At 44.0% G+C, this 20,639-nt stretch overlaps 1 protein-coding gene across 4 annotated transcripts in view; it reads right to left on the bottom strand.

The window, feature by feature from the left end:
• MEGF6 (multiple EGF like domains 6) overlaps positions 1–20,639 on the bottom strand; it is a 210,854-nt gene that overhangs the window by 174,925 nt on the left and 15,290 nt on the right. For all 4 annotated transcript variants that reach the window (XM_053400632.1, XM_053400636.1, XM_053400635.1 and 1 more), the window contains exon 3: positions 18,041–18,150. In XM_053400632.1, coding sequence (XP_053256607.1) covers positions 18,041–18,150 — 110 coding nt within the window. The remainder of the gene's footprint in view (positions 1–18,040; positions 18,151–20,639) is intronic.

Below are 20,639 nucleotides of genomic sequence, written 5' to 3'. Positions count from 1 at the left end.
GGGGGTGGTGAATTAATTCCTATGCCCCACAAATAACCCAGAGATGCATTTTAAATAAAAGCACACATTCTACTCGTGTAAAAACACGCTGATTCCTGAACCGTCTGCGGGCCAGATTGAGAAGGCAATGGGGCCGCATTGGGCCCACGGGCCTTAGGTTGCCTACCCCTGCACTAGAAAGACCTTTTTCATTGTTGCGAAGAAGAAGTAGTAGCAGTAGCAAAAGACAAAAATCACAAGCGCCTTTGGTACAATGGGGTACAACAGAATTACATAAAATATTCAATTAGCTATGTATTTAAAAAGCCCAAAGTATAATGTTATATTTTCAAATATGCCTTTCATGAATATGACTTAATCTCTCAAGGCTGCCTTATTTAATAACAACAACAACAACAACAACAACAACAACAACAACCCGCCCATCTGGCTGCATTTCCCCAGCCACTCTAAACCTGCCTCCCTCTTTAAAGGGATATAATTTTTTATCAAATAAATCAAGTTCAGTTTCCCCTTGAATTACATGGCAGTGTTAAGTTAGATGTTCCGAGAGAGCTATATCCCATACGTTGCTAAGCCACATCTCTTAGGGCATTAGCTCTCAGGATTTCTAACGGGATGCTAATCTTGCAGAGGTTAATAGCTGGAATGCAAAAATCTTATGTGATACTACAGGATTTGAGTCACTTTCTGTGGACAATAGAGCCAGGGCTGGCTCTGCAATTCGCTTCTGATGGGTACTGCATGCTATCTCTGAAAAGAGCTCCAAATTTTTGCACTTTCCCACATTCCCACCCCAGGCAAAAATGTGCCTGTTACTCCACACTGTCTCCAACAATGCGGGGGCATAGATCATGTAATACGAGAGAGCGCCATTGGTGTCTGATGCCAGCTTAAGACAATTTAAGAACCACAGTCCAAAAACGGTGAAGTGATTAGCTCCGAAGACTGTGTAGCTCATACAGCGTGATTGCGATTAAAATGCCACAGATCTTGTCTGGCGCTCTGACAAGGGGTCTGTTCCAGTGGATGATGTCCAGAGCAGAAGTCTTTGGACTAGATCCCACTATGGCAGAGAAATGCTCTGCTCAGCTTGGAAGTCAAGGGAAACAGAAACAGTGCGATGTTTCTGAATTCCATACAAAACGGCAGGGCAGCAGATCTCCCCACCGCATGGATGAACTCCATCCACAAACACAGAGCTGTATCCAATACTAGCCCGACTCAAAGTAGACTTACTATAGTTAATGGAGATGGTGATTCATAGAAGTCTAGGGGGTTAGGAGGGACCCCAGGCGTGGTCCAACTTCCAACAATGAAAGAATCAGAACTGAAAATAACTGACAGATGGCGAACCAACCTCCCCCAAGAAACCGCCACCACCTTTTGGAGCAACCCATTCCACTGTCAGAAAGTTCTTCCTAATGTTTAGTCAGATTCAGCTTTCTTGTAGTTTGAATCTATTTGTTTGGTTCTTGAGTCTATTGGTTTGGCCCTGTTTAGGGAAGTTTTTAATGACTGGTGTTTTAATGTATTTTAATCTTTTGTTGGGAGCCGCCCAGAGTGGCTGGGGAAACCCAGCCAGATGGGTGGGGTATGAATAAATAATAATAATTAATTATTATTACTACTACTACTACTACTACTACTACTACTACTACCACCATTATTATTCCCCTCTGGAGCAACAGAAAACAAGGGGCCCCATTTTCCATCTGACTCACAACATTTTAAAAACACATACATTAGTGAAAACAACATACAGAAGATGCATTATGTTAGAGCAAGCTGTCTGTTAGAATGTGCATACAGTGATACCTCTGGTTGCGAACAGGATCCGTTCTGGAGGCCCGTTCACAACGTGAAAAGCCCGCAACCTGAAGCACCGTATCTGCACAGGTGTGCAATGCAATTTGGTGCTTGTGCGCATGCGCGAAGCTCGATTTAGCGCTACTGCACATGCACAAGCAGTGAAACCCAGAAGTAACCCTTTCTGCTACTTCCAGGTTGCCTCATGATGCAACCTGAAAAAACGTAACATGAGGTATGACTGTATTAGTCCAAACAGCATACCAAAAAAGGTTTGTATTAAAAGAAATGCCCCCTAAAAGACTGGTGAATTTTCATTCATTTTCATTCCTGAAATATTGGGGGGGGGTGAATTAAGTTTGGGGGTATAAGATGCTGGGGGGATGGAATTCACATATTCATCTGTTCCTGGGGACATATATCAGCACGTATGTGGAATTCCCTTCACATGGCTTCCAGCCACCTTGCCAGAGGAGATCATGGCCAGTAATCATTGGTTGCATCCAATGCTAGTCCTACTCAGAGTAGACTCAATGAAGCTGATAGACATGACTAATTCAGCTTCATTCAGGGTCAACTTTGGCAGCAGCCTGCAACTCCCTCAAACATTCTTCTGCTCATTTCTGAACAGGCGTGAACAGGATTGTACCACAATCTACCCAGATACATCTGCAGCCCTCAAGATTAAATGGGCAATCCATCATTTGCCTCTCCTGTATTCTTACCTCTAAAATTCCAAAAGAATCTCTTTTTGTAACGATCAAAGTGGTGTTTTTGGCCAACTAACCCCAAACGTTTATTTCAAAGTGGGAAAGAAAAACACCTCTTTGCAAAAGAGATAAAGAGTTGTTCCTCAGCTGGGTAAAACAACATGCTCAGAACACCCACAGAGGCTGGAAATCTGAACAATGGGAATTAGCAGGAGGAGGATTAGCAGAATTGTTTTCCTGCAAATTTCAGGAACTTTTGTAAGAAATTCAAGTGGATAGGAGAAGTAATCTGGCCGTAATCCACTATTTGCTCACTCCTGAGCATTTATACAGGATTAATAAAATCCCTCTGGAATAAATGAGCCTTGAGTTGAAGCCTATACAATGATTTTTGGGTTGAAGAAGATTCCAATGCAATTGTGCATGGTCCAGAAAAAGTGGACAGAGGGAAGTTTTACTCCCTCTCTCGTAATGCTGGAATTTAGGAACATCCACTGAAGCTGAGTGCTGGAAGATCATAGTTAAACTCCTGCAAAGGACCAGTAATGGCCACCAACTTGGACTGCTTTAAAAGAGGACTGGACAACTTCATGAAAGATAAGCCTATCAAAGACTACTAGCCACAGTCACTAGGTTCTACCTCCCCTGTCGGAGGCAGTTGAACGCTGGATGCCAGAAATTGCAGGTGGGGATTTGCTGCTGCACTCAGGGCAGTCTGGTTGGCCACTGTGAGAACAGGATTCTGGGAAAGATGGGCCATTGGTTTGACCCAGCAGCTAGTCTCTTCTTGTGTTGCTCCTTTGCATGAGTCATATCTGAAGAGGTCTGTCTGCAAAGGCTCAGCTGTACCTTTTCATTTACAGTCGACCCCTTTCAGCTCTTGCAAGAAGGAAAACATCCCTGTGAGGCCCAGTGACACTAGCAGGTGTGATTCTGCGATCTCAAGTGGGTGTTAATTTACAGGAGCAATAAAACTAATGGGGAGAGGCCAGACATAACACAAGACAGACCAGCTGGATAGGGGATTTCCTTGCAGCGAGTTGAAGGCGGTTGCTGTACAACAAACAGTGTCCTGCTCTCACAGTGGCCAACCAGATGCCCATCGTGAGAATTGGGGAAAATTACAGAGCCTAGGACTTGCTGATCAGAACGTCGGCAGTTCAAATCCCCGCAGCGGGGTGAGCTCCCATTGCTCAGTCCCTGCTCCTGCCAACCTAGCAGTTCGAAAGCACGTCAAAGTGCAAGTAGATAAATACCTTCTGGCGGGAAGGTAAACGGCGTTTCCGTGCACTGCTCTGGTTCGCCAGAAGCGGCTTAGTCATGCTGGCCACATGACCCGGAAGCTCTATGCCAGCTCCCTCGGCCAATAAAGGGAGATGAGCACCGCAACCCCAGAGTCGGTCACAACTGGACCTAATGGTCAGGGGTCCCTTTACCTTTATCTTTACCTTTATTGAGGGGGGATGCAATGCATATACTAAGCAAAATTCTGTCTGAAATGCATAGATGTGCATTAATTTTTGTGTATTTTAAAAAACAAAGCAATTCACAAACAGATGTGGAAATGGGGTCAACCAAACCAAAATGGACAGATTCATCAAACCCTACACCTCCATCTATGCAGATTTGCCTAAATCCAAGAAATAGCTCTCAGAGCCTTTTAGCTTGCTGGCAAAATAGTGACGGAGATTATTTTTTTTTAAGAGCATTTAAGGGAAAAATCAACAGCACAGAGGAGATCAAAGCATTTTTGTGAGCCAACTCAGTCGCCAAAGAGGAGCTTGAGAAAGACCCCCACCCCCGCCGCCAGTCCGGAGAGAAGATAAATTTCTGCAGAGAGAAGGAGTAAACTGAGAAGAGAGCACCTTGGTGTCAGATAAGGGCCTGGGCTCAAAATGCATTCTGCATTCACCTGCAGAATCTCTTGGATCTAGGGAAACAAAACAAAACACCAGCCACAAAAGGAGGAGAGTAAATATATTCCCAGTGACACATTGGGCGCCTCAAGACCGTGGGTATTTTCTAGGAGTGGTTCAAGCACACGCTGGGAAACTTTAGGATTCTTCCATTAATTCAAGCGCTCCATTGCTCTAGTCTAGTGCAAGAAATCCACTTTTAAAAACTAGCAAATATGTTCTGGTTCAGAAAGTGATGGTAAAACACATTGAAAGGTATGAGAGGCATGCAGATCAGTGGGAATATGTGTGAACACCACACAAGAAACTCCACTCATCGTTGAACCTCTCTGCAAAGAAAACTGAACAAATGCTCAACGAAGACTGGACATTGTCTAACCTCTGTTAGGATGAATGCTCTTTGTTGTATAACCTCCCCAGAAATAAATCAGAAAGAAAGCTCAGTGAAGACCAGACACTGGCTGCATCTGGATGTGAGAAATGTTGTGTTAGATTTCCTGGTTAAAATGCTGCCATTTCTGTCCCGTTTTCTAATGTTCCTTTCAGTGCCTATTGCATTACTGCAGTGCCTGCTGCATTAATTGAACAATACTTTTGGACAGATATACTAGCGTGTCATGCTAAATTTCTTTCACACCAGTGGGCATGATGTGGCAAAACAACGGATGTCATTGGACAATGTCATTCTCCTCTATACATGCTTCTGTTTCCCCATAAAAACAGCAGGGTAGAGCTATATGTTGGTTGTTGTTGTTGTTTAGTCGTATCCGTCTCTTCATGACCCCATGGACCAGAGCACGCCAGGCACTCCTGTCTTCCACTGCCTCCCGAAGTTTGGTCAAACTCATGCTGGTAGCTTCAAGAACACTGTCCAACCATCTCATCCTCTGTCGTCCCCTTCTCCTTGTGCCCTCAATCTTTCCCAACATCAGGGTCTTTTCCAGGGAGTCTTCTCTTCTCATGAGGTGGCCAAAGTATTGGAGCCTCAGCTTCACGATCTGTCCTTCCAGTGAGCACTCAGGGCTGATTTCCTTAAGAACTCTCGAGTCTCCTCCAGCACCATAATTCAAAAGCATCAATTCTTCGGCGATCAGCCTTCTCTGTGGTCCAGCTCTCACTTCCATACATCACTACTGGGAAAACCATAGCTTTAACTATATGGACCTTTGTCGGCAACGTGATATCTCTGCTTTTTAAGATGCTGTCACCCCAAACCATGCAATTTTCTTGATCCACAGGGTTGCAAGCAGTTTTTTTTTTCCTTGAAGCAAGTGACACAGAAATGAATGTTAAGCTTCCACTAGATTTCCAGAAGCTGCTTTTGTGTCATGTGTGTTGGAAATCCCAGATGCAAAGAACCAAACTTGGGGCAATTGTTCTTTGGTGAGATAATAAAATATGCAGCAAAGAAAGCATGGGAATATAGGCTGTAAAAACTTTTACATGTGCCCTTTCCAGTGAATCTTGATGTATCCCATTTCCCTAGCACAAAAATAGACCACACGTTTAGAAAGTCATAAAATGGTACCCTCACAAAATTCTTCAGAGGTCAGGTTCATGTGCTTTTCCGTATAGCAGTCAGAAATAGTTGCACAGGCAGTAAAATGTTGCTTGATTATAAAATGGTAAAAGTTCCTAAGCTATAGGTATAGGAAAACATTAGTTTCATACAGTGGTGCCTCGCAAGACGAAAAGAATCCGTTCTGCGAGTCTCTTCGTCTAGCGGTTTCTTCGTCTTGCGAAGCAAGCCCATTGACGGGTTAGCGGATTAGCGCTATTAGCGGCTTTTAGCGGCTTTTAGCGGCTTATCGGCTTAGCGGATAAGCAGCTTAGCGGCTTAGAAAAAGGGGGGGAGGGGGAAAAACCCGCAGGAACTCGCAAGACATTTTCGTCTTGCGAAGCAAGCCCATAGGAGATTCGTTTTGTGAAGCAGCTCGAAAAACGGAAAACCCTTTCGTCTAGCGAGTTTTCCGTCTTGCGAGGCATTCGTCTTGCGGGGCACCACTGTATTTTATTCTTGTCTGAAACAAAAGAGGTTGCTTAAAGCCATGCAGCTAAAGGGAGCAGCTCAGACATCCTCACACATGTAGACTAAGTAGGCTTTGTTGCCCGTTTCCTCCCAAGGTGAGGGGAAGTGGCATAGGAAAAACCTGGCAGGACAGCTTACTCTATGGCATTAACCCCTTCATGCATTAATTAGACTCAAACATGCTGGTGATATGAGGCTGGTTCCCCTACAATGTGAAAGCTCAAATAAAATACAGTGCTTTAACCAACAATCCCTCTTTCCAGGGAACTCTGGGAATTGTAGCTCTGTGAGGGCAATAGGAGTCTCCTAACAACTCTCAGCACCCTTCACAAACTACAGTTCCCTGTGTTATTTGGGGGAAGGTGTGATTGCTCAAAGTGACAATGCTTTAAATCTATAGTGCAGATGAGGCCTTAGACTCTTTTCCAAAGCTTCCTTCGTACTCACAAAGGACTTGGGCAGTTCTTTTAGCACTGAGTCAGACCACCGATACAGCTCAGTATTGTCTACACTGACTGGCAGTAGCTTTCCAGGATTTCAGACAGGGGGGCTTTCCCAGCCCCAACTAGAAGTGCCAGGTTTTGAACCTGCAACCTTCTGCATGCAAAGCAGATACTTTACCACTGAGCCATGACTCTTCCCACAACAGCCAATGTATTTGCAGTTGTGTTAATACATTTGGGGTGTGCACAGGGGAAGCAGCTCTTTTGCACCACTCTTTATATTACTGACGATAATATTCATAAACACTTCTTTTGTTGGGTTTTATCACGGTGCCATCAATTATGACCCCGGTAATACAAAACAAGTTACACTCTGACAACATTTCCTGCTATTCTTGTTTCTGCCATGGGAAATTAAAGGCATTAAAATTTCAGTTCTCAGGAAGAATAAGGGAGGGACCTCAGTGAAGTGGTAGCGCTCGTTCTTTCCATACATAATAAAGGAGCCAGTTTCACCTCTTGGCATCTCCAGGAAAAGACCTATATTTGAGGTCACCTCCAGGCTGTCAGCATTTTGTGGGAGAGATTCAAGCGCATACCAGGAATTTAGGTTTGCTGAATTAAGCAGATTAAAGAACTCTGTCGTCCTGGCGCAACAAACCCACTTTTTAAAAAACTGACTTTTTGCAGTTGGGAGAGTTAACAGGGAAAGCATGGGGCAAATGAACGATTAATGGAAAGATGTATAAGCACCGCACAAGCAATTCAGGACGAATTTAGGAAGAATGCTGCCCACAAACAAATGAGAACGATGCTCAATATATGCCAGCTGTAGCCTACTGTCTGCATAAGCTTTCTGCAAGCAAATAAGGATGGATGTTCAATTAAAGTTGGACATAGTCTAGCCTCCGCATGAGCTTTATGTAAGCAAATCAAATGAATGCTAAATAAATAGGTCACCTAATGGAGCCCAGAGACTTTGGATAAACATTACCAATATAAAGTTCTGGCCCTTTGCCCTGATCCAGCCAACTTGGTATCCAAAACCAGACCCTCCAAGTGTCCCTATTTTCTAGGGAAGTCCCGGATTTACAGAAGCCATCCCAGTTTCTCTTTTGATCCTGGAATGTCCTGCTTTTCCTTAGGAAGTCCGTATTTTCAGCTGAGAGGTGTTGGAGGCTATGGAGTTATTGCAACCCCCAAGCCAATGAGTTAAGTAACTATACAGCCTTTAGAAGACATCTGAAGGCAGCCCTGCATTGGAAAGTATGTTTAATGTTTTATTATGCTTTTATATATGTTGCAAGCCACCTAGAGTGGCTGTGGCAAACCAGTCTAATAGGCGGGGTATGATGATGGTGATGATGATGATGATGGTGATGATGGATGTCCCTATTTTCATAGGAGAAATATTGAAGGGTTTAGCATGTTTAGCATCATATCGATTTTGGCCCCTAGAAAACAATGTGATAGCACCAACGTCTGTTTGCTGTCATCCCAAAAAAGGCCATGGCTCAGTGGCTGTGCATCTGCTATGCATGTAAAAAGTCCCATGTTCAATCCCCAGCATCTCCAGGTCACAGTGGGAAGATCGCTGTCCGAAATTCAGACAAGCCATCACCAGTCAGCATGGGCAATATTGAACTAGGCAGAAGAATGGTTTGACTCTGGACCAGGCGGATTCCTCAGTTCTCCATCCTGCCAATGCACAAAGCACCAGAGTCTCTTTTTCCTCTTGGCTTACATCTCAGCTTGACCGACCCCTGAACCCCGCCACTACTTTGGCTGCATCAGAAGAGCCACGCCTGAACTTTGGAACCTGCTTGAATTGAATTGCGAGTCACAAGTCTCTTCAGAAGCATCCCCATCAATGGACGCTTATCCAGACAAAAGGCAACGCTCAAGCCATGCCTCCTGTATCCCCAAGGTAATGAAACGGTGTTGAAAAGTCTCTGCCAGAATTCTACTTAAGATGTCAAAGAGGAGGAGGAGGAGTCCATAACCTGCTCGGTTCGACATCAGACACCCGTAGCTAAATCTGCATATTTCATTTGTGCTCATTGATTGATTAACCATTCTGGAAACTCTAGCTCTGTGAGGGGAACAGGGGTCTCCTAAAACCTGCCGGCACCCCTTAATAAACTACAGCTCCCAGAATTCTTTGAGGAAAGCCATGACTGTTTAAAGTGGTACCATGCTGCTTTAAACGCATCATGTGGATGTACCCCATGTCTCAACTATGCTTGAGGAACATTCTGGTGTTTCTTTTGAACCTTTAAGCAAACCTTGGCCAGCCAAACAGCTCAAAGCAAAAGACAAGGGGGTTTAAAGAAAAAAAGATAAATATGAAACCGAGAGAGAGAGAGAGAGATCCCGTTTATGAGGTGCGATCTCACAGCATGAGAGGACCTTATGAATCCAGCAGACCCAATCACACACACACGATGGAAAGAAGCCGCTAGGAAGCCCAATATTTCACAAGGCATTTTACAGATCCCCTTGGAGCTGTTTAAAGTACACAGGCCTCATCTTGCGGTGTCTTGTTCACCATCTGTTTTCCGTGAAAAGTTTTCCATCCATCTCCCAGCTTTCCGTTCACAGGGATGAAGAAATTCTGAACTCAGTGATGAGGTTGTTAAAGGGGGGGGGCACCAACCTGACAGCCCTTATGGAGTTCCTTCAGTCAAACAGGAATGAATTAGTAAGGGGAACGGTACTCCTGGGCAAATTTCACAAGGTCTATGTTTGCAAGGAATAAAAAGGTGGCTCGGAGTGGGTCAAATCATGAGAAGGTCCTGAGGAATAGGGGTGGGGTGGGGAGAGAGAGAGATCATGATGCACTTTACAGAGGACAGCCCTCAATATCAAAGCTGATCAGATGGAAGTCCTCTAACTGAAAGAAAGGCATTAATAAAATTATATTTACTCATATCAATTTTATCTCAGGGTCTTAAATATTTTAAGCAGTTTTAACAGTATAGTGATGTGTGCTATATAATGCGTGTAAAGGGTATAATGTGCATTATTGCACACAATTTTAGATTTAGCCTCTAATAAACAAACATGTATCGATCTCAAGGTACGTGAAGGGGGGTATTCAACTGAATTTTATGCAGAGTAGAAAACTATATGCCTAAGTTAACCATGTTCATTCATTTCAATGGGTATACTCTGTGTAAACATAAAACCACCCTATGCACAGAGGAAGAGAGCTTGGAAAGTTCATTTTCAAAAGAAACTAGTTCTAGTTGAATACGCCGTAAAAAAATCTAATTCTATTTCACATTCATCCCCCTTTTTCATAGAAAATTTGCGAACAAGTTCAGTTCACAGCTCAATTCAAGTTCATCTAAATGATCCTCAAAAAAACCCAAAGAAACAGCGTTCAGAATGTTACAAGCTTTGCCAAACTACAAAATACAGTGGCACCTCAGGTGAAGAACTTAATTCATTCTGGAGGTCCGTTCTTAACCTGAAACTGTTCTTAACCTGAGGTACCATTTTAGCTAATGGGGCCTCCCGCTGCTGCTGTGCCGCCGCCACGCAATTTCTGTTCTCATCCTGAAGCAAAGTTCTTAACCCGAGGACTATTTCTGGGTTAGCGGAGACTGTAACCTGAAGCATCTGTAACCCGAGGAACCACTGTATACTTAAGTAAACATCAAAACACACACACACATATATACATACTGGAATCTGAATGGTTCAATTCATACCTCCTCCTCAAATATTTATGATATCTAGGCTTTAAGGGTTTAAAGGGGGGGCATGTCAGAGAATAAACTTGAAGACAAAGTAATTTTTTTAAAAAAAAGAGTTTTACCTGAAAATGAACTTAATTCATAGTCAGTTCACCTGGCACTTGCAGAAACTACTTTCAAGTGTAGTTCAGAGATTCTTGAACTAATTCAATGAGCTTCATGAAACTGAACTAGTTTATTTCAAGCACGGTAGTGCATGCGCATACGCATGTGTATAGGTACATAGCATGGTGGAAGAATGTATATTTATTAGTTTCTATCATGTCATCTTTAACTCCCTTTTTACCTAAACAAAAAAGCCCCAAACACTGCAACTTTTCCCCATAGGGGAGTCGCTCCATCCCCTTGACTGTTTTCATTGCCCATTTGCTGAACCTTCTGCAGCTTCTTTTTGAGGTGAGACAACCAGAACCATACCCAGTACAGTAAGCCCACAACTTACATTATGTTCCAGGGATTGTGCCTAAAGCCAAAATTGTGTATAGTCAAGACCCACTGGGCTCAATGGCGGTTTGCAATGACAAAGACATTTTCCCTGGAATACATTTTTTAAAAAAATTGCCCTGCTTGTAAGCTGAATGCACACAAGTTAAACACATTACATGTAGGCTTACTGTATTCCAAACGTGGTCACACCATAGATTTGTACAATGGCATTATCGTATGAGCAGTTTTATTTTCAATTCCTTTCCTAATGATCTCTAGCATGGAATTAGCCTTTTTCACAGCTGGTGGATCAACATCTTCAGAGCTTCACTGGATGGTTCCTGGGTTGTAGTGGTGGGTGGGTGTGGGTGTATGTGGGTGGGTGTTTCCCCTCTCCCCTTTCTCCACAGCATGCCAGTTGTTGCTCCAACTGCAGCCATACAAAAACTCATGACAATTGCTAGCTGGCAACAACACAAAGACCGGCAAATGCAGAAGCTCATTAGCTTTTAAGGCCACTCCAGTTACCAGGCAGTTAAAAAAAAAAGCAAAAACACAAACATTCCTAACTTTGGGTTCCTCCGACAAATTACACACCAGTTCATAAACAGACACAGACTATTATTATCATTTTTCTTCTGCACAGACGCTCTTCCTCTTCGTGTCTGCCCCCATTATCTCTCGCGCGCCTTTCCAGTTACAAATGAGAGATTTCCTTCTCCCTTCTCTGTGCCAGCAGTTCAAATGGCAAGCTAAGATGCTGCTCTAGGCGTCTCTCTTTCCTATACTGGACTTCTGCTTTCCTGAATGGAATTATTCACTTCCTCTGCAGGAAACCTTTATGAAAGTTCTTTTCCCTCCTGAGTTGAGCTAATTGGCCGATTGCCAATTTGGGTGTACTTTTTTCTTCTTCTTCTTTTTGCCGAGTTCAGATAAGGCCATTATCTGGTCCCTCTCCAAAGTTTCCTTTCAATCCTTGTTATTTATTTTATTTTTTACTCTCTTCATCACCCTTCCACAGCAAGCAAACCGGCTGCATCTTGAGTTAAGTATTATGGTGGTGGTTGTTACAAATTCACTGTTTATTAATTTGTAGACTGCTTCGTGGCAAGACAGGTTTCTAAGCAGTATTAACCTATTTACCCAACCACTGAACTATAAAATATACATCGTGAATTGGAAGGGACCCCAAGGGCTATCTAGACCAACCCCCTGTAATGCAAGAATCGCAGCCGACCACTGTTTAAAAGCCACCAGTGTAGGAGACTCCCAACACCTTCTGAGATAGTCCATTCCACAGTCAGCCAGATCTTCATATCAGAAAGTCCTTCCTAACGTTGAGTTGGAATCTCCTTTCTTGCAGTTTAAAAATACACAATAAAACAAAGCAATCCTGCTTTAAAGGGAATTACTGTGCAATGTTTTGTTTATCTTCAACATGATTTTATAATGCTAGGGGTGCTGTCTACCAGTGTTGGCTGGTACAGCCAATTTCTGGGCCCAGAATTAGAATATATAGTTTTATTAAGACACCTGCTTCTTGGGAGAAAAGCAATGGCCAACCTAGACAGCATCTTAAAAAGCAGAGACATCACCTTGCCAACAAAGGTCTGTATAGTTAAGGCTATGGTTTTCCCAGTAGTGATGTATGGAAGTGAGAGCTGGACCATAAAGAAGGCTGATCGCCGAAGAATTGATGCTTTTGAATTCTGGTGCTGTAGGAGACTCTTGAGAGTCCCATGGACTGCAAGATCAAACCGATCCATTCTTAAGGAAATCAGCCCTGAGTGCTCACTGGAAGGACAGATCCTGAAGCTCCAAGACTTTGGTCACCTCATGAGAAGAGAAGACTCCCTGGAAAAGACCCTGATGTTGGGAAAGATGGAGGGCACAAGGAGAAGGGCACGACAGAGGACAAAATGGTTGGACAGTGTTCTCGAAGCTACCAGCATGAGTTTGACCAAACTGCGGGAGGCAGTGGAAGTCAGGAGTGCCTGGCATGCTATGGTCCATGGGGTCATGAAGAGTCGGACACGACTAAATGACTAAACAACAACATGCATAAACACAACCTGGGAGGGAGGGGCTCACAGCATTAACACTCCAACAGAGGCTGCTTCCCCATTCGGTTTCAAAAATCCAGAACAGAGGAAGACCTGCCTCACTTCCTCCAGTCTTCAGCATCCGACCAACTCTCACACACTGCTCTGGCTATTGAGGGGGTAGGGAAAGCCCCACCTATTTGCTTCTATGGCAACCTTCTGGACTTTTAAATTGCAGTACTTAGCTGGCCAGCCAAAGCCATTGCCTTGACAAAGGAACTTGCGTTGGCAAAGCTTGCTTGAATGCATTCCACCCTCAGAGATACGGGATTGCGGGTTGGGGAAAGAAATCCAGGGTTTCATCTAGACAGACTCGCCAAATTCATAATAATCATCACCACCACTGCATCTCTCTAAACTTTGGGAATGGAATGCTGGGCTATAATGGGCCTGCGGTCTTATCCAGCCATGAGCAACAATGCCTGGCTCCTTTCCCCACACAATTAATCAGCGTACATAGAGTGATTCCCAATTTACCTTCTTCAGCCCAAGCTATTAGGAAAAACTCCAGAACACATCGCACTAGCAGAGCGCAAAGGCATATCAGGCAACTCCCGGTGGCCTGATCATTTCTACATACATTCTGAAAAATGAGGAGGATGGATCTTGAAAACAGTCCAGAGTTTGGACTTCCGGGTTGGCGCCATTGTTTAATGGCGGATTCCCTCCGAGCTCCGGAGGGAATCGGCTCCGTAGCGTCTGGGTCTGGCCGCTGCGGCGAAGCGGGGACCCTTAAAATCACAGGCGCGGATGCCTGTGAACACAGAGACTCGGCGGGCACCATTTGCGCCCCCCCAATCCGCGACGGAGCCTTTTTAAAGGCTTCGGAACGGAGGCAGGGTGAGGCGTGGTGCTGAGAGTACTCCCTCGCCTACGGAGTGAAGCCGCAAGCCATTGACAGAGAGCGCCAACTTCTTCCAAGATCGACTGGACTCTAAAATACTAACCCGTGAGTAATACGGAGATTGGGACTTTAAAAAAAAAAAATTTAATTTTGAATTTGGAACGAGCGGGAAGGGGCTAAAAAGGAAGTCACCCCCCCCCCCTTTGTAAACAAGTTAAAGCAAAGGACTGGGCAACCAAGGTCGAGAGAACCTGTTTTCTAGTGAAAAGATCTTGATTTCACGGTTTTGACACTATAAGGATTTACTGGAGGATAAAAAGAATTTGGGGACTGGAATTTCACCCCCCCCCCCGAGACCCGGGAACGCCCCAAGAGAAAGTCTGTTGCATGGAAGATTTTGACAGCTGTCAAGAGAGCTGCTAGTCAGCTAGTTGCCAGCTGGAAAAAGAGAACATTGTTTCTGCTGTTTTTGTTGGTTCATCTGGTATAACTTTGTTGAAAACAACGAGGGCTGATACAAAATAACTGGACTTTTGGTTTCGAGCTGAAAGGAACATTAAGGAACTAAAATCCCCCTAGAGGGGTAATAGGGATATTACACTACAAAAATGACTGGAGTATGTAAATTCCAAGCAGAACTGGACAGAGCGCTCGTTCTCTTGGGAAATTTGAAAGATGAATACAATGTTATGTCTACAAAGATATCACTACTACACCGGTCAGTAAACAACAGTTTTGAGCTGGATAAAGATTTGAAACAGGAAGCCTACTCAACTGAACAAATAAATGAAACTGAAAGTGCAGAAATGATGGAGCAAGGTGTTGTTTTTGAAGAAAATGAAGGAGAAGCAGGAGACCTGCAGGAGCTAAAGGAGAGTTACAATATGAGGCCTGACATGATGATAAAAAAGGATAATAAAAATTGGATGTGGAAAGCCTGGTCTGAATGGGAGCCTGGAAAATGGAGAGATCTCCCTTGGAGGAGATCTGAAGACCTGAGGATTATAAATCTGCGGAAGGTGAAAGCTGGAGCCTTGGGGACATCTGGATCTGTAAGAAATTTGAAACAAAAGTTGGAGCCCCCCATAGGCTTTGCTTTTAAGTATGGAAGACTGGCTGGAAGCAACAAGGACTCTGCTGGTCCGGAGCCCCTTCGAGACTTGGGGTTTAACATTAAGGACCATCAAAGAGACCGGCAGAAAGGAACTGAGAGAGATAAAAGGGCCTCAGATGTGAGGTCTCCAGGTTAAATAAATAACACAAAGACTGATGGACATTGGTCGGGGATTGGAACCGGGAAAAGGGTGGGTGGAGGTTGGGAATCCAAAGGGCACATAAGGATAATTTGTTTTCTTTTTTTACTTTTAATTAGTGGTAAGGAAATTGGGTAAATCGTGGAAGGGAAATTTTTGGTCGACTTTAGGAAAAAGGTCTAAGAATAGCTAATGAGGTATAAGTATTGATGTGTGTTTTAAATAAGGTAAAATTGGTTTCTTCTTTTTTAAATTAATTGAAAATAAGATTGTTAAAAATAAATGGAGGAAATGGAAAAAAGGAAGTAAAGTAAAAAATGGTATGTTAGAATAAATGTATAAGTTAAGGTAAAGAAATAAGTTAAGGACTTGCTGAACTGACAACTTAAATTGGAATACAAGAAGGGGAGGTGTGAGGAAGTCTGAGAAATAAGGTTAAGAATGATAACTTTATGTGTTTTTTCTATTTTTCTTTTGTTGTTTAATTTTGTTATGTATTTTTGTATTTTTCTTTTGTTCTGTTTATTTTTTGTTCTTGTTTGTTTTTTGAAAATGCTAATAAATATTATTTAAAAAAAGAAAAAAAGAAAACAGTCCAGAGTTTAATATCCTCAGTGCAGGTCTTTGCTTTAAATAGGGATGGACCTCGAGCCAACTAGCATTTCAATGATGTAAACGTAGAACACCTTCCACGCTAAGAAGAAGTAAGGACCAACCACGAACAATGGAAAGGTAGAAAACAAAGACAATATTCTTCAGAATATTTCTCTTGCTTTGCTACAGACTTGTGGGGAGCAAACAAACAAACAAAACCCCCTACTTTTGAGGTCCTATGTAGGAATAAGCATCACCACCAGACCACAATGTCTTTGCAAACTGGAACAGAGTTGATTCTTCTTCTCCCCACACCCCTTTAGGCCAAGAGTGGAGAATTTCTATCAGCCTTCTGGGCAACCCCTGGGGAGGGCACATGCCACCCGGGCCATAAGATCACCTTCGCCAAGTTTCATGGTACTAATGAAATGGAAGAATAGCGATATGATTCCCCCTTAATCAATGGCTTGACAACGTGACAACATTGGCAACATACGAACAGACAGCTTATAGACGCAGACTTTGGATAAATAATACAAAAATATTGAATGAAATTACAAAGAATCTATTGGGTTACTGACAATTATATGTGTATTAGGATAATAAGAATATGCACATTTGTACAGTGGTACCTTGGGTTAAGTACTTAATTCGTTCCGGAGGTCCGTTCTTAACCTGAAACTGTTCTTAACCTGAACTGCTCTTAACCTGCCGCGCCGCCGGAGCACGATTTCTGTTCTCATCCTGAAGCAAAGTTCTTAACCCAAGGTACTATTTCTGAGTTAGTGTAACCTGAAGCATTTGTAACCTGAAGCGTATGTAACCCCAGGTACCACTGTATATTAATGTATGAAAATGTAATAGTACTTTTCTTCTTTCTATCTTTTCACAGATGAAATTCTTGTTTTTAAAAAAGTTTCATTTCAAGTTGTTTCAGAGGTTATAGCTCAGAACTTGAAATACCTCAATTTAGTTGTTGTTTTCTCCACAAATGAGGAAGACAGATGGGTATAGAAGTCGGGTTATGCAAGCTGGTAATTTTTCTGAGGTTGTCTCCTCGATGCTGGAACCAAAACAGAGACTTGCACAATGATATCCATGCTGCCTGTGACCAAAATTCCAGGGTGTTGTTTTTTTGGGAGGGTGGGAGTGGAGTGGGGGGGGGGTTAGAAAGAGTACTGTTCATCCTAGGAGGTGAGTGGGGGATCTTTTTCAGCCCAAAACCTTCATCCCTTCTGAGCAACCTTTTGAGGGCCACACGGCAGCAGAGCCAGAGGCAAGAGTAGGCAAAGCAATGAATGCAAATTTTATGTTTGTACAGTCGCCTTGTTTCTACAGTACATCACACCAAAGCATACTCCTTTCTATTCTACATCCTGACAAGCAAGAGGCATTAGTGGAGTTCAAAGATACACTCCAGCCAGGCAAAAACACTTGAGGAGGGTGCAAAATATGGCTGCCAAGGGGTGTGGCCTAAGAGAGACTTACGAGGATCACATTTGGCCCCCAGGCCAGAGCTTCCTAGCCTTGTATGGCCAGGGAAGAAGCTTATATACAGTACAGTGTCTGCTTCCATCTGGGAAAGATGCCCTCATGAGGCTCCCACCCTCTCTGAGAAGTCCTCTTTGGTCCTCCACACTATCACCACCTCCCATTCACCTCCTCTCCCAAGAGGCAGAGGCTGGACGTGGCACCTCCTGGAATCAGCTCGCCACCTTCGCCATGCCGTGCCAAAGCAGTGCCACGCCACGCCCAGAGCCTCCGTCAGCCATGGCCACCGCAGCACAAAGCAGTCAGCTGAGCCGGGAGCCATCACGTCCAGCCTCTGCCTCTTACCTGCCGGAGGAGTTGCCTTCCAGCCGCTGCCCACCTCCTCCAGCCCCGCAATGCTGGGCGCATCACCGGCAGTACCGTCCTCCCTAAAAAAAGGTCAGCAACTCTGGGAAACAGGGAGGGCGCCAGAGGGATCTTTGCACCACAGCGCCAGATATGCTTAAGACGTCCCTGGTCTGGTCCAACCCACCTGCAGTGCAGGAAGTATTTTGCCCAACATGGGGCTCAAACCCACAACCCTGAGGTTAAGAGTCCCATGCTCTACCGACTGAGCTATCCCAGATGGCAAAACATGGCAGGATGAAGGAGGGCCCACTTACGATAAAGGCAGCCTGCGTCCTCTCCAAACTGAGACCATCCCGGGCAGCACCTGTACACCGTCTGGTACTGCATGCTGTAGAGCTGCCTGTTGTCCATGTAATACACCATCCTGAGAAAAGAAAACATCAAAACAAGCAGCCTTAAATGTTACTGCAGCTGGAGGCTACAGCCGCATAATTCAGAAGAAATCAGGTGCAGAAAGTTGCGTCCAGTGTTTGTAGACCTGTTGAACTTTAATGGAGGTAAATTTAATGAACTTTAATGGAGACTAGGGCCCTGCGGGACTTGACATCTTTCCGCAGGGCCTGCAAGACAGAGCTGTTCCGCCAGGCCTTTGGCCAGGGCACAGCCTGACTCCCTCCCTCGGCAATCTTCGCGGAGCTCTGGCCCAATAGTGGCCAGTGGCTTGAATTTAATTAATTTTATAATGAATGATTTTAGAGTGTTGTTTGTGTTGTACTTTTGTATTGTTTTATTGTTGTTAGCCGCCCTGAGCCCAGCTTCGGCTGGGGAGGGCGGGATATAAATAAAATTTATTATTATTATTATTATTATTATTAGCTCTGTCTATTAATTTCAGTGGGTCCGCTCTAACATTGGCTGCAACCCAGAGCAATCAAGCCATTGCAAATAGGAAGCAACATAGGAATCTGCCTTATCAGACCAAAGATTCATCTGGGCCAATAATGTCTACACTGACTGGCAGCGGATCTCCAGGTTTTCAGACAGGAGCTTTACCAGGATCAACTTTCACTGTGCAACTAGAATTTCTCAGTATGTGATTGACTCCCACCCAAAAAAAACCCCAGTGGAAGTCTGTAAGCGACCAAAATTACAGGTGAAAAAAATACTTTCACGTCACATATAGTTAAGACTCCAGTTGAGTTAGTCTAACTTCACTGTTTGACCATTGTGGTGGTTTTAACATATGTTTTCAACACATCCCATTGGCAAGAGATGAAACACAACTAACTGTAAAAGCCCACAGAATGACTGCATGTATTCGAGCATTGCACTCACACACACTTTCCTGCATAGCAGAAAATGCCAGGTGTATCCATTAAAAAAAAATTAAAAAATTAAGTGTCCAGACAAATCCTGGTTACTTAGTGCTTTTAATTTACAAAGAAACTGAATCATAAAAACATAGATTTGTACAACTGTTGCCCCAAGGGTGACCTAGCCCAACCCTTTGCAATGCAGGGCAAATGATCAGGGTTGTATCCAACTCAGTTCCACTCAAAGTAGACTCAATGACATTAAGGTGCCCAAGTTAGCCATGCCCATTAACTTCAAAAAGTCTACTTTGAGCAGGGCTAGCATGGGGCACAAGCCTTAAGGCATAACCCAGCTTCATCCAAATGTACGACATCTCCAGTCTAGTTTTGCAAGGAGGAAAAGAGAAATAAAACGGGGTGGTGGAAAACATGAAAATATTTTACCCATTTCAGCCAAGCATGGAGAAAGCAATCAGGGCCCAGATGTGTCTGGGAAAGCAATATCCAGTCATTAGACAGCAAAACAGCTCGCAAACTGGCAAAAAGCCCAACTGGGTTGCGTGCTGCCAAAAAGACTCCCTTCTCCATTGTGCTCAAAACAGATATTGCTTTCAACGTCACGCAATCGGCTTTTTTAAAAATCCACAGGTTTAATATAAGTGATGGAGCAGATGTCCTGCAAGGAAAGCATGCCGAGGTTCGAAAAAAATGAATGAAAACTCATTGTTACATTCCCTCCACAGTTAACAGTTCTCATCAAGAGGAGGGTGTGAGTTGTTTAGAACCAGGAGAAATTATTTGGGATTTGAGAAACTCTCTTAGGTGACAAGAGACTTCTTCGCAAGCTGCTTACACACAGGAGGTAGGAGGACCCAACAAGACCTTTGCTGGATCAGGCCAGTGGCCCTTCTAGCCCAACCAAATGCCCCTGGGAAGCCTGCAAGCAGGACTTGGGCACAACAGCAGTCTCCCCACTTGCAATTTCCAGGACCTAGTATTCAAAGTCATACTCCGTCTAACAGTGGAGGCAGAACATAGCCAGCATAGCTAGTCACCATTGATAGCCTTGCCCTCCATGAATTTGGCTAATCCCAAGAGTCATCTAGTCCAACTGGCTGCGATTCAGGAATCACAGCTGACAGATGGCCACCCAACTTCTGTTTAAAACTCTCCAGTGAAGGAAAGCCCACCACCATCCAAGAGAGTCCGTTCCACTGTCAAATGGCTTTTCCCATCAGATAATTCTTCCTAATATTTAGTCGGATCCTCCTTTCTTGCAACGTGAATTGATTTGGATCCTACCCTCTGAAGGAGCAGAAAAAAAAGTTTGCTCCATGTCATGGAAGAAGAAGAAGTAGAAGAGGAGGAGGAGGAGGAGGAGGAGGTGGAGTTTGGATTTGATATCCTGCTTTATCACTACCCTAAGGAGTCTCAAAGTGGCTGACAATCTCCTTTCCCTTCCTCCCCCACAACAAACACTCTGTGAGGTGAGTGGGGCTGAGAGACTTCAGAGAAGTGTGACTGGCCCAAGGTCACCCAGCAGCTGCATGTGGAGGAGTGGGGAAGCGAACCCGGTTCACCAGATTACGAGTCCACCGCT

The sequence above is a fragment of the Podarcis raffonei genome, chromosome 8 (assembly GCF_027172205.1).
Source record: "Podarcis raffonei isolate rPodRaf1 chromosome 8, rPodRaf1.pri, whole genome shotgun sequence".
Lineage (NCBI taxonomy): Eukaryota > Metazoa > Chordata > Lepidosauria > Squamata > Lacertidae > Podarcis > Podarcis raffonei.
Note: the sequence above shows the minus strand (reverse complement) of the source record. Positions and strands in the feature narration are given on the sequence as shown.